Source organism: Tympanuchus pallidicinctus, unplaced genomic scaffold (genome assembly GCF_026119805.1).
Source record: "Tympanuchus pallidicinctus isolate F22 unplaced genomic scaffold, pur_lepc_1.0 scaffold3, whole genome shotgun sequence".
Lineage (NCBI taxonomy): Eukaryota > Metazoa > Chordata > Aves > Galliformes > Phasianidae > Tympanuchus > Tympanuchus pallidicinctus.
The window spans coordinates 99,032,717-99,046,150 of NW_026294747.1; the positions used below are offsets into that span (position 1 = coordinate 99,032,717).

The window sequence follows — 13,434 nt, forward strand, 5'->3', positions numbered from 1 at the left end:
GGCACGCTGGGATGCCCAGCCTCTCTCTCCACTCATGGGGTATTGCTTACACAGTTCTTTCCTGAGTCACCAGAGAGGAATCTGTTAGTGGTTACATGCACAGACAGATACAGACAGCAATCAGGCACTTGCAGGCAAAACTGGCAGAGCAGTTTGGAAGCACAAGCCAGCTGTGCTGCTTAGTGGCTCAGCTACTCCTCCCCTCAACCTGAAATGCTTTTCACAGTACCTTGAAAACAAAGCAAAAGAAGTGTTGATCGACTCCGTACGTGTTAAGGCACAGTGGTTTTTAAGTGATGACAGTGACAGCCTGTGCCTGTATTTCAGCTTAGGCATTGCAGTTCTGTACTGACGTACTTCATTTTAGACCAAGTGTTCAAGAGCAGATGTTTACCAGCACGTGGCAGCCCAAACACTGCAACATGGGACTCCGTTGCATGCAGTACACTGTGAAGCAGTTGCAGTAAATAAGCAGCATTAGCTCCTGGCTGCCCGCTACCTGTGACTGCCTACATTCAGACAGTGCTGCACCTTACCTCCTTTCTCTGCACAAAACCAGCAAGCCCTGATACTCACTTTTTGGTTCTTTTTCACTCTTACTGTTCTATATTGCAGAGAAGAACAGTTCTGGGTTAAGGCTGGATTAAAGGCACGTACAATGCCCTGCTGAAACTTCTGCTCGCATACTTTTTTACAAGCAGATCAGTTACCAGGCTGCCTACAGACATGGCAAACTGATACGCAATCAATTATTTTATATAACAAGACAAACCTGAGACAAGTGAAGCACCTTATTTCTAACAGCTGCCAGCAAGGTGGACACAACGTCACTCCCAACTGTCATGGATGTGTGCATGGCTATGGCTGGTCTCTGATGAACACACAACAAATATTTTATCTGCGACTTTGAAACCCTCTGTGTTCTGTATTGCACAGCTTCCGGATGCAGAGAGAAGAGCACCAGCCAGCTGCCCTAGGTTGGCCAAGAAGATGAGTAGGACAGGATCATCACAGATGGTCTCTAGGTGCTGTAAAGTTCACTGAACACTCAACTCCTTAGATCGTGTTGAAGTTCTGCTGAGGAAACAAACATCTACGTTCCCCTTTGGCATCTGCTCAAGTAGCTTTCTGCTTAATTATGACACTCTATAAGCCCAAGTAAGCAATTTATAACTGCAAGAGAAGAGAAGTGGGTTAACAAAAAACCCTGCAAATAAATGTACAGCCACGCACAAAGGTGTGTGCCAGCTTCCCTTCCTGCTATCTTCTGCTTTTGTATATTACTACATGAGACCCTGAGGGGGTGATGCTGAAGTGACTGTCCAGTGTCTGCTGCCAGAATTCATTCCCAGCACGCGTTGCTCTCAAAGTCAAGCCTGCAGTGCAGGGAGATCAGCAGGGTGTGCGCTGCCCTTACACACTGAGCACTGGGAGTAACAAACTGCACTGACATGCACAGCGTAGGTTATGCATCAGTCAAGATAGTACTTTTATTAACTGGATTTTCCATGTCTGTCACACATCATGAAGTTTTATACAATGAAAAAGCCAAACACTGCTGGAAGCAATAAGATCAGCTGCTATTTCTGTACCCTCTTAACACACGCTCACACACACACACACGCAAATTCTTTCTTGGTGAGAAATTTTTATATTTGTTTGTTAATTCTGCTTATTTATACTGCTACTTTTAAAATCCTGTGTCAAGATTGTCACATCTTAAATACAGATGAAGTTGCTAGAGGTACATTATTTTATATATAATATATACACACATACAGAAAAATACAAGACTAGTTGTTTTTGCACAATATTTAATTTATACACTACTGTAACTATATGCAACTTTCAAAGACACGTTAAGGGGTACAAGGAACTGTTTACTCGCTCTAAGTAATAGTTTGGTCCAATAGTATCTTAATGTAGTGGTTCTTCTCGCCCTTCCTGCTACGTGACGACATAATACAACGTACACCACATGCACAGTCATTCACCTATCAACAGATGGATAAGGGACGCCACTCAGACTAACAGCTGTACGCCCAGAGGTCAACCAACCACACAACTAGTAAGGCTATAATACAACTATGCAGCATAAATGATCAACACTGCTGTTCTAAAGTGAGCACCATATATACATTTGTATATAAAAACATGGGAAACAAAATACACCTGGGGTTAGTTAAAAGGTGCCATTCCAAGGCTGTACATAATATCAGGAAAGAGTATTTACAATGCTTGGAAAAAAGCTGCAACAAATAAGTTTATTGCCAATGCCCTTTATAAACTTTTCCTCCTACTTCGATGTTACGCTCACTGTCCGTGAACCACACATCCTATTTCTGGCCCTTTAGAAGATCCCTGCTCAAAAAACGTCAGCAAATATGTTCTATGGCTTCACCCACACATCTCTTCTTGCAGTTTTTCATTTATAAATACCACACTGACTAAACTGCAACTCTCCTAAAACTTACTTAAAAGTAAAATGCTCGTCATCACATCCTTGTTTAGGAAGCAGAATGTGAAATCCCTGGCGGGAAACCCCGCGCAATTCAGGTTCTCTTAGTAAAGTCTTTTACTAACTGAGAAGAGCTGTCATCAACTGTGGAAATTACAACCAAGTGTAACGCAGTTCTTTGGTGCTCTACTCACTCTACAGCAGACACGAAATACATTGTATTGGCCATTCTGCAACGTGACAAGATGCTCAACAGTGTAAACTCCTCTCAGACATCCAACGTCTGGCCAGGGCGCTGCTACATAACACCACCGGTTTGATCAGCATTGCTCAGAAGACCCAGTGCACAGCATGACAAAATGAAACATTCTCGCCCTTCCCCAAACCAGGAATCCGCAATATATTTTTATCTAGATAATAAAATTCCACAAGTAAATTCCACTTCTCTTGTCAAATGCACCCACTGGTACACAAATGCTCTAAAACAAGACCTCGCCGTGGCTATGAGAAACCCAACAGAAAGGCAAATAGTTGTAAAATAAATACTTTCCTATATGCTATTTTCACCAACATTGACAAAAAGCATGTAACTGAGGGAAAATAAGGGGCGTGCGTATGGGCAAACAGCAGTACTTTAAGTCGTACAAGAGCCTGATTTGATAATGAGAAAAACGTAAGTGACAGGAACTACGTCAACTTGAATCCAATCAAAGGTTTTCCATCCCTTATTGCCTTTCGAAATCTCCAGGAGGCTCGGAGAGAACAGGGAGGAAGGCTCACAAGGTAAAAACCTAAAATGCTAAGTGTCATGATATACTAATAATGAAAGCAATTCATACAAATAGTTTATTTTCAGTTAGCACGTAAAGCCTCAGAAGTAGGCTTAATAATTTACCTCTGTTATATTAAAAAAGATTGTCTGCTTGTAATATTAACATATTTCTATGGGAAAAAAGCTGCCTTACAAATCTACTTGCTTCTTTAAAACAAAACAAAAAAACCCAACCCAACCCAACGATGCAACGCAACTGCCTCTAGCAAAACGAGATCTTTTCACTCTGATTTTTGAGCCACAACTTTATCCACTTCATAACTTAAGACAAATAGGTATGGGTTTAAACTCATATTTCAAGATCGCTAATTTTCAGTGCATCTTTGCTTTGTACAAGCCTTGGAACATCTGAAAGCTCCCTGAAGAGTTTTCAGCATCAAAACATTATTGCTTTGGTTCTGTTTCAGACACATAGAAGTATGCCACATATCACAGATTTTAGATATCACAGAAGGTCAGAACAAGAATTAACATTTCACAAGTGAACAAAAGCTCCTCTCTCTCTAGTTTAAGTGCAGAACGTGAAACTTCTAAGTGCTCCATTTACATTAGGATCCAGATAGTCATTTTAATTTAATCCAGATCTTCCATAGTAAAATTATAAATGTAAAAACTACACAACAAAATATTCTGTTTCGTCGAAAAAAAATATAATGGCTAGCAGCATGCAAAGACCATGCATTGTCATATCATCAAGCAAACACAAAATTAAAACGTAATAAATAACTGCTCAAAGCCCACTTAAAAATCTTAAGACAACAAAAGGGGGTTCAGTGACAAGGCGTTCACAGCTCTGAACAGGAAGAAAGATGCGGTCAAATAGATCAAGCTATTAAAGTCAGGCTGCTGTCAAATGACATGACAACAACTGGTCTGACTGGAGGTACACAGCAGGCCCTCCTTTGGGTTCCGCTGAATATTCACAGATATCGTCTTTTCACAGAGAGGTAGTTGTAGCACGTTATTTTTCAAGTTCCTGTTCTTTAGCCGTTCCAATTCATTTGCCGTGTCTGATATCTGGTCAGAAAAGAACTTTAGGCTGCCCAACGAAGAAGCCTGGTTGGCACTTCCACTGGAACTTATACACATTTTCCACGATGATTTCTCCTGTACTTTTACACTGGAGAATGTCAGATTGTTTTGAGGATCAATAATGTATTTAGTGCTGCCGTGAATCTGTGAACCCAGGCAAAGGCTCATTAACTTCAGGCTTTCGACCAGTTCCCCTGCACTTCTAGATGATAACTGCATTGAGTTTCCAGATCCGGCGCATCGACGAGTGGAGCCTGAAGTGTTGTTGGTGCTGCCGCTGGAGTTGCTGGAGGGACTTCCCCCACCTTTGCTATCACCACCTGGGCTCGTTTTGTCCACTCCTCCATTCGCGTTACTTGGTTTGCTTTGTCCACCACCGTCTCCTTGGCTGCCAGGCGGCCCCTCACTGCTATCCCGCCTGTGCCACGAGTAAGTAAACCCACTATCCTTATCGAGGCGCCTCCTGCTTTCCGAGTCATCGTCACTTGTTTCTGAGCTACTGCAACTAGAGCCACGGCCCTGGCTTTTCCTCCTGTGGTAGCGCTTGTGCACTGTGCTAGGCGAAGCGATGTTCATCTTTAACCTGCTGAGCTTTGGGGGTAAGTTCTCGTCCATGTCAAACTCATCATCCGACTCTCCTTCCTCAAAGATCTGATTGAGGACTGGGGCGCTCTTTCGTGACGTCAGTCGGTTTGTAACCGAAGGCTTACGGCGCAGAACAACTTGAGTAGAAAGAGAAATAGGCTTCTTGTCCTCTTCATCCTCCTCTTCATCTTCTTCTACTCTGAACAAGCACTTCCGGCCGCTCGTAGTGGGTTTTAAGCTCACTGCTGGAACTACCGAGAGCGCCGGCCCTGCTAACTCAGGGATCTCTTCTTTCTTTGCTGACTCACCAGCAGCCTTGCTTCTGTGTCCATTGAGAACGTTTTCTGCCGTGCGAGCTGGAGACTGAGGAACAGTTGCATGGGAGAGAGGAGAAGCTGTAAGGTCATCCTCCAGATCCTGGGGTACATCGATTTTTGTTGGCCATGATTGCCTACAGAAGTACAAAAGATAAAAGTCACATCTTGGTGACCATCAAAAAACACACAAGCAAGTTTGAGACCTATACAAGAGGAGCTTAAGAACGGCCACAAAGATTGCCTGAGTTGTGTATTTGTAAAGGGCAGTACTGAGTAACTGAGAAAAAACGTTCTCAAGATGAGCATTCCTTTGGAAATGCTGTTACTTGAAAGGAATGTCATATTTACAAAAGCATCGTTTAGAAATGTTGTTGTTTTCTGTCAAAAGGAATCTTAAAGAAATTCACTACTCAGAAAATGAGGTAAGCAACACAAAGCTTTAAATAATTGCCTTTCCAATAATCTGAAGGAGGCATAGAAACACCAGTGCCACGGAGGAGAGATGCAAGAAGGTTCAGGTACAAGATGAGTAAAAGTGGTTTAGAATATTCTGAAGCTATTGTTACTTTTTTCCCCAGTACTCTTACTACAAAAATCAGGTTAAAATCAACACAAGCGAGGCTGAAAAGCAAAGTCAGAAGGAACATTCTCCTATTTAACTAAGTTTCACTCAGACTAAGCTCTGTTCCACAATAATCACTTTTAATTTCAAACATATGCATCAAGGTCATACACATTTATTTGACCTTACCTCAACAACAGGAATACTGCAGTTCCATAAATTCAGAATTCAGATTGCTTAATAAACTAGCATAATCAAAGTCCAAACTGTATGAGTGTCTCAAAACAAATTGAAGTGGCAGTTGAGAGTAAATCAGGTTTACCATCAGCAGCTGGTGACTAACGGTTTATATTTTACTTTGCATTTGGGAGGTGTAATTTTCCCATCACATACACAATAAATTAAGAACAAAGACTGACAGTCCTTCCTCTCTACCTGTATTTTGAAGACTGATCCAAAAGAACTCACCAGCTTAGCAGTGACTGCGCATAAGCTCCACATTCCTTGTACAGAGTAAGAGTTTTCTTCTACCTTCTCAAAAAGTTATCTTGAAGTTAAAAGCAGTTTCCTCATCATGTGATTTTACATTAGCTAACATAATCTAGCACAACGCACGAGAAGCAGTGGAAAGAGACTTCTGCTCGTGTATGGATGACATTACAAGATACTGCCAACCTTACTTTGGGGCATGCCACCAGAAGGGGCTGCAAAACTCTCCAGCCCAAGTGAGAAACAAAGTATGGCTGGAAAGCAGAGAGGAAGCAGAAAAGTTTCAGATCAGGGTGACCACCAGCTATTCTCATTGTGTTCAAGTGTTTAGAGTTAATAGATGCATCTGTGTTAGAACTGTATTTGCTCAACACTCCCCTCATCCACCAGGCTGGTCACCCAGTTGCAGATGGAGGTGAGGTTGGTCAAACACAACCTGCCTTTCATGAACCCGTGCTGGCTGGGCCCGATCCCCGGGATGCCACGCACACGTCGTGTGATCTCACCCAAGCTGATTTGTTCTGTAACTTTCCCTGGTACCAAGATCAGGCTGACAGGCCTGTGGTTCCCCAGATCCTCCTTACAGCCCTTCTTGTAGATGGAAGTCACATCAGCAAGCCTCCAATACTACGTGTATCTCACATAGTAGCCCACGTTTACCTCCCTGTCTTCCTCCACATTGTGTCCAGTAGGTCCAAGGTGAGTGGGCCAGAAGGAAACCTCCAAATTGTGAGTTATTCATGTTTAACTTTTACATCTTCTAAACTCTCAAAATGAAATTAATGCATCACCGTTGTCCTTTCCATAAGATCACTCTAGATACTTTCCATTTAGAACCACCATGGAGAAAAGAAGTAACTTGAATGCTACCTGGAATTGTTAATGGCAAGAGTTCATCAATTACTGTGGATCTGCTTGTCATGCAAAGAAAATTCACGCTATTAACACAGACTTTAACTACTCTATTCAACGTTACAAAATCATACCAAGATTCAGATTCAATAAATCTATGTGTCCCAGTTCCTCATCTAACTGGAGCAGCTGTTTTACAGAAAAAGTGATACTGATACAATGAAAAAAACAATTTAAAAGCAGACTTTGTAGGTTTAGAACTCATTTGAACTCCAAAGCTTTCCTCTAATTTACAGTTTATAAGTTTTACAGCTTATACTTACTATAAGACACATTTGATGTTCTAATTGAATTTCTTGTAAAAGAGATTGATGGACGTAAGAGGACAGAGAGAAGTGCAGAGCAAAAGGCATATAGTCGTGACCTTGAAAAGAGGTAAGCTGTAACACCAAGCCCTAGACCAGTTAAGTTTCTGTAGATTAAAACCTGTACTTGCAGCAATAATTCTTCTAAAGCACTTGTCACCATGCCACATCAGATAATGTTTCTTACGTGAGCAGACAGAGAGAGATGACCCTTCTGTGCAGCAACTAGATTTCAGTGTAATCTAGCACACAATCTCCAGACAACAAAGATTCTGATAATAGCCACTGTAAGATTCTAAAACAACTTGTTATTCAGGTAGATGGAAGGATATTCAGAAGTGATTCATCTAAGTCCTAAGACTTTCAGCCTAAATCCAAGGTCACAATCAAGGCAGATGATGCATCTAGAACCTGTTTTCCACTGCGCTTACCTTTAATTTGTAACAAGCACTCCTTTTGTTTTTTTTTGTTAAGATTGTATTTGAGATGATAGTACCTTCTATCAATTAGTCCAAGTAAAATATAGATATGCAGCAGAAGGGAATCACAGTATTCATGCTCTTCTGCCACTCTTATATGACTTTCATTGCAAGAAAAGTTGCACAAAAAGCCCTCAAGCATGAATGAGCAGTCTTGTCTTTTCCTTGCTACATTAACAAACCTGAAGGACAGTAGCAACTGAAGCCTTTCGTGTTCTTCTCTCACTAAGAGATTAGCTACCAACAACTGCTATTATTGCTAACAGTGATTATCAATAACATTTTACCTAAGTCATAAGGCAACTTTCTGAAAAGACTGGAGATCAGAGGGCAGAAATTAATGGAAGAGCCTCAGTACCACCTCCATCTTCACTGGAAAGGTTGTCAAGATGGGCCAGTAATGATTTTTCTTAACAGCAGAAGGTTTCTTGTTGTATTCTAACACTTACTCAGCAAACTAAAAAGAAAGCATTTAAGAAACGTAGCTGTTCAAAACTCATATACCCCAGAATCAATGTGCAACTGGAAACTACTCACAACATAAGCATATGCTTCTGTAACTGGAAATGTGATGCTGTGAAAGTGGCCTGCACAGCAAGTGGACTGGTTGAACTCATCAGTGCTAATTACATGGCACAATTCTCCTCTCCTCCCTTTGCTTTACTGCCTGTCAACAAACTGAAGCTTTGAAAACTCCAAGGTGCTTTTTGTCAAACTAAGAATTCTATGGCAGTAATTTTAAATGGATGACTGAAGTTTTCAACCATTTTTCTTACATAACAGCCATATCAAACTAACTGTATTAAAAAGAACAGAACAACCTGAAGAAGTTTGCTCTAATCCTCATTTACAGAACCAAAAGCTAACAACTACTCCTTAACGTCAAATTCAAGTAATTTCTCATCTCTAAGTAACTCCCCATCACATTTAAGGACAATGCAACTGATTTTTTTCTCCCAAGGATATTGCACAGACTTTCTATGAGGACCTGATGGTCAACGAACACGTCTGTTCCCAGCAGGTATTCCTTCATATACAGACTTCAATTTCTTTACCCATCTTCTAAAAACGGTAGAAATTGAGAATATTGGTAACTAATTTGTGAACAGCTTCTCAATTGCCCACTTTATTTGAGCACTTTATTTGAACCCACTTAAAACTGGCAGTAAATAAGCACGTTACAGCTTTATAAAAGTAGTACTTGAACAATTCAAGAAGACACTAAATTTAAAGAAGAAGAAAAAAATCTACCTTCTCTAATTCTTACCTGAACTGCGCTTTGATGTTGCTAGGGCTTGCAGATCTGGTCTGAATTTCTTTCTCCTGTTTTTCTCGCAGAATCCTCTCAGCCAGTAAGAAGTACGTAGCAGTGATGTGATTGTATTTGTTAGTTTCCAGTGCCCTAGGGAAACAACAGAACAAGAAACAAACCGTACATCAGTGGCTTCTAAGAACTGGACACGCAGTTTGCACATCTTGCTGTATTTCTTAGGCACCTGGCAAACACAACTGTGTCTTTCTGATACCCTGACAATTGTCTTGGTCTTCCTAAAAATAAAGAGCCAGCAGGTCTAATCAGTTCACTTTAGGTGAATGAGAATATTTTTAGAGTGCCATTCAAAAAGAAATTAATTCTTCCTTTGCTGACCGTACTTGAAAGAATAAAACTGTATTTTGTTCATGTTATGCACCAGCAGCAGGCTTTCCCATTGGCATATACACAACGTTCCAACACTCATTTATGTAGCAACCAGATGAAAAACTTCCATTATCTTACAGCTGTCACGTTAACTTCACAATAACATTATACTCCTAATCCCAACATAAAGGACACCAGCAGCTAAAAACGTAAGTAGTGACCCTGCCGTTTTGTTATCTCTTTTATTTTTCTCCCCCTCCCCCCAACGTTAAGGTTTTAAGAGTTTTTTCCAGGTCAAACATGAACAAATAGAAAAAAACAGCTACACCCTCTTTCAATGCATTGAATATTGTGAAGAGTTGGGGTTTTTAATCTGTTAGAAGAAACTGTGCAGCTTTCTAGTATGCTCACTCAGTGGCAATGACGATTTTGCATTACACAGACATAAGAAATAGTACTTTGAATTACAAAGATCCATGTATATGCCAGCATACTGAAGGAAAAATGTTAGAATTTATCACCTCTACATATGCATGCGGACAGGCATAACTAGTATGGATAGGTAGCACAAGTCAAAGCATGGATTTCAAAGCAAATTTGCTTAAGATTGCAAAGTGTTGCAGGAAACAAACACTGTTCCAAAACACCTCCTTGAAGTTTTGCCTAAAACTGGATCCATGTCAGTACTTCTCATCCTAGAATGCTCTCAGAGAGCAAGATTGTAACACTTCGTTTGACAACTGAATGGCTTGACATTTCAACATTGAAACACCCAGGTCACCAGCATTGTACCTCATACGGTGGCACAAAATGCACTTCATGTAGGAGACAGAGAACTTACTCCACTATAGTATCTCGGTCTGCAATGTCTCCAAGAACCATGCGCTGTATTATGCTGTTGTGTTCCTCCTCGGACAGATTTTTGTATGACACAAGAGGAATGTTGTACTTTGTTGCAGGGGAAGGGTCAACTCCTTGGAGCCACGCATGGTTCTCAATCTCTTCCAAAGATGCCCTTCGCTTCGGATCTCTCTGCAGCATCCGTGTAATCAGACTGTAAACAAAACACAGATATAAACAAAATGCACTTGCATGTTTAAAAGACAACCATTCTAACAGCAGCACTGGAAAGAACTTTGCTGTCAGCCCAAATAGGTCCTCAGAAGTCTCTACGTAAGCAGTGTGGTAAGAAATTATTCTCAAACAAGTTCCAAATATTGCTGAGCTGAAACTATTTATTTATTAAAAACTACAAATACCATAAGCACTACAGTTTTCATTTGCTATCCTTAGATTCCTAACATCTGATTTGCTGTTGTTTGTTTTTTTTAATGTTTGTATGGCAGCTGTGACAGATGGCCTACAGGCTGGTCTGTACAATAATAGAAATATAATTTCCTACCATTGCTGCTGTCAACAAGATTGTAGAGTGGCAAAACAAGCAGAAATGTTCTATTCTGAGATCGCCTGTAAGACATTTAATTCTTCTGCATCTGTGAAAAGACAGTGACCTCTTCCACCCTTAAAAACAACATCTAGGATGAAGTAACAAACATACTAACAAGTTGACTCTGAACGTTTGCAAGTGCTGGTAGGGCAGTGCATAGATTCCTAAAGTAAGCAGGAAAAGATGACCGTCACCTCCGTGAACTCTGTCTCTACTGGGAAGTTATCCAGGTGAGATGTCACCTGTATTACTATTTGAACACACACAGAACTAACTGTGCAATTCATCTGACTCTTTTTAATGCCCTAGTAAAACATCAGCAGTAAGGTAGTAAAGTGCATCATAAATGCACCACAAGTGCCCTCCTGCTTCAGGCTTTCTTATGCATCCCAAAACATCAAGAATGTTTTCACTTAAAGCAGATGGTTTAGGCAGTTTCAGAGCCATTTCCCTAAGTAAACCTAACCTTCAGAGCACTTAGGTAACTGGCAATACATCACAGAGTGCCACATGCAGAAAGCAGATCTACTTGGGCCTTTAAGCAGATTAGCATTAGCCAGTATATTAAGCAAAAGGATCCAAAAAACAGGAAATTTCATGGCCCAAGCACCACGTGCAACATCTCACAAGATTCACTGGAGGCCAGGCTGGATGTGGCTCTGGGCAGCCTGGTCTGGTGGCTGGTGACCCTGCACATAGCAGGGGGGTTGAAACTCAATGATCATTGTGGTCCTTTTCTACCCAGGCCATTCTATGATCCTTTCTGACAGAACTCACTAATAAGAGCTTTCAAACTCTTCCCATCTGGTATTTTAAACTTCTTCTCGTTTGTAAATCTCTTCAAGTTGCTGAGAGCCCTGATAGGAGCTTTTCCATACCAGAAATGCTAGACACTGTAAGACATGAAAACTCGTTATCATGTTGTGTTATGCATTCCTGGACTGCACAGGTTAAGAGCGTAATGGTCATTTTGACCACAGTTACAACAAATTGCCTTCTCTGTCAAGGAACAGAATCTTAGATGTTCCTCTAGTCTTATGACTCTGACATATAGTAAAAGAACTGATGATGTCATTAATTGATCTTTACTGTATGGGCCAATATTAGAACATATAAAAAATAAAAAAGCAGCAGTGAATACTGCAGAAAAGCATCACATCAAAATGAGTCATGATTTTCAAGCAGCATATGGCATTTTGCAGATAGATGATTTTTCTCCTGTGATTGCCTAGAATGTTGGAGCTTCCATTTCAGTAGGAGATAAGCAAAGCTTGCTGTGATATTCTTGGGCTTTGCCACCTTGTATTCCGAACTGGAATCTAGAGAGACCATTACCTTTTTCACTCCTGCCACAAAGTACTCCGAGCAACACTTTGCAATTTGCCCAGCAAGAACAGTGGCCAAATCCAGTCAAGCCCTGAGTATCTTCTCTGATCATTTATAAAATGGATGACAGATGAATAAAGACACAATTTCACAAATGCTGGAAAAGCCTACTGGCAAAAAAAATCATAGGAGTAACCTAAGAACAAGTATAGGAAATAAAAAGATGCTATACTGCTGCCCAAGATACTCAGTCGACATGAGGAAATACTAAGAACTAAGGAAGAACACAAGTAGCTAGCAAAGAATATTTCCACGCTAATAAACTGCATGAGGACTCTCAGAGACAGTGAAAATCCACTTCTATGAGTGCTTTCAATGCTTGGGTACTCTACTTACTCTTTACATTCTTTGGACACATGAGGTGGCACCGTGTATTTGCAGTCCATTATCATAGTCAGAGTTTCGCTGTCATTTGCTTCTTGAAATGGTGGCTGTCCACACACCAACATGAAGAGGATGACCCCCAAACTCCATATATCTGTAAATATATAATTCATGCTTTAAAGTAATGGCTGAAAAAGTAGACATTATTACCATCAAAACTGATGTATTATTGAGATGCTTCCTGAGTTTACTACTGTACTCTCGATTATCAGCATTACTTACAGAGTTTGCAATTCCTCTGAAACACAGCAGTTCCAGACTGACAGTTTTTATAGCTTATGAGGGGGGGAAAAAAAATCAGAATTCAATTCTTCAAAGATGAAAAGTATTGAGACATCACATCTTTGACAGCAAAACATCATTTAAAGCTGAAGATAATCCGGTCACTCAGAAGATAAGACTTTATTACGCTTTCCTTCATAGGTAGGCACAGATTATTAAGAGAGATGTGTATTCAAAGCACATTCCTTTCTAACAGACTAGTGCAAACTGTTCTCCATCTTATTTGTTACCCTACTCAGTAAGAAATTCTAAAAGCCACTTATGACAATGAATCAGATATTTGTTTTTCCTTCAGGAGCAGTGACTTTTTAAAAGTTATTTGTTA

At 40.5% G+C, this 13,434-nt stretch overlaps 1 protein-coding gene across 2 annotated transcripts in view; it reads right to left on the bottom strand.

Moving 5' to 3' along the window:
- Positions 1–1,463: 1,463 nt before the first annotated feature.
- Positions 1,464–13,434, bottom strand: part of SNRK (SNF related kinase) — a 38,405-nt gene continuing 26,434 nt past the window's right edge. For both annotated transcript variants that reach the window (XM_052695893.1, XM_052695894.1), the window contains exons 4-7: positions 12,780–12,921; positions 10,452–10,664; positions 9,239–9,373; positions 1,464–5,358 (exon numbers count right to left, since the gene is read on the bottom strand). In XM_052695893.1, coding sequence (XP_052551853.1) covers positions 4,140–5,358; positions 9,239–9,373; positions 10,452–10,664; positions 12,780–12,921 — 1,709 coding nt within the window. In that variant the 3' untranslated portion in view covers positions 1,464–4,139. The remainder of the gene's footprint in view (positions 5,359–9,238; positions 9,374–10,451; positions 10,665–12,779; positions 12,922–13,434) is intronic.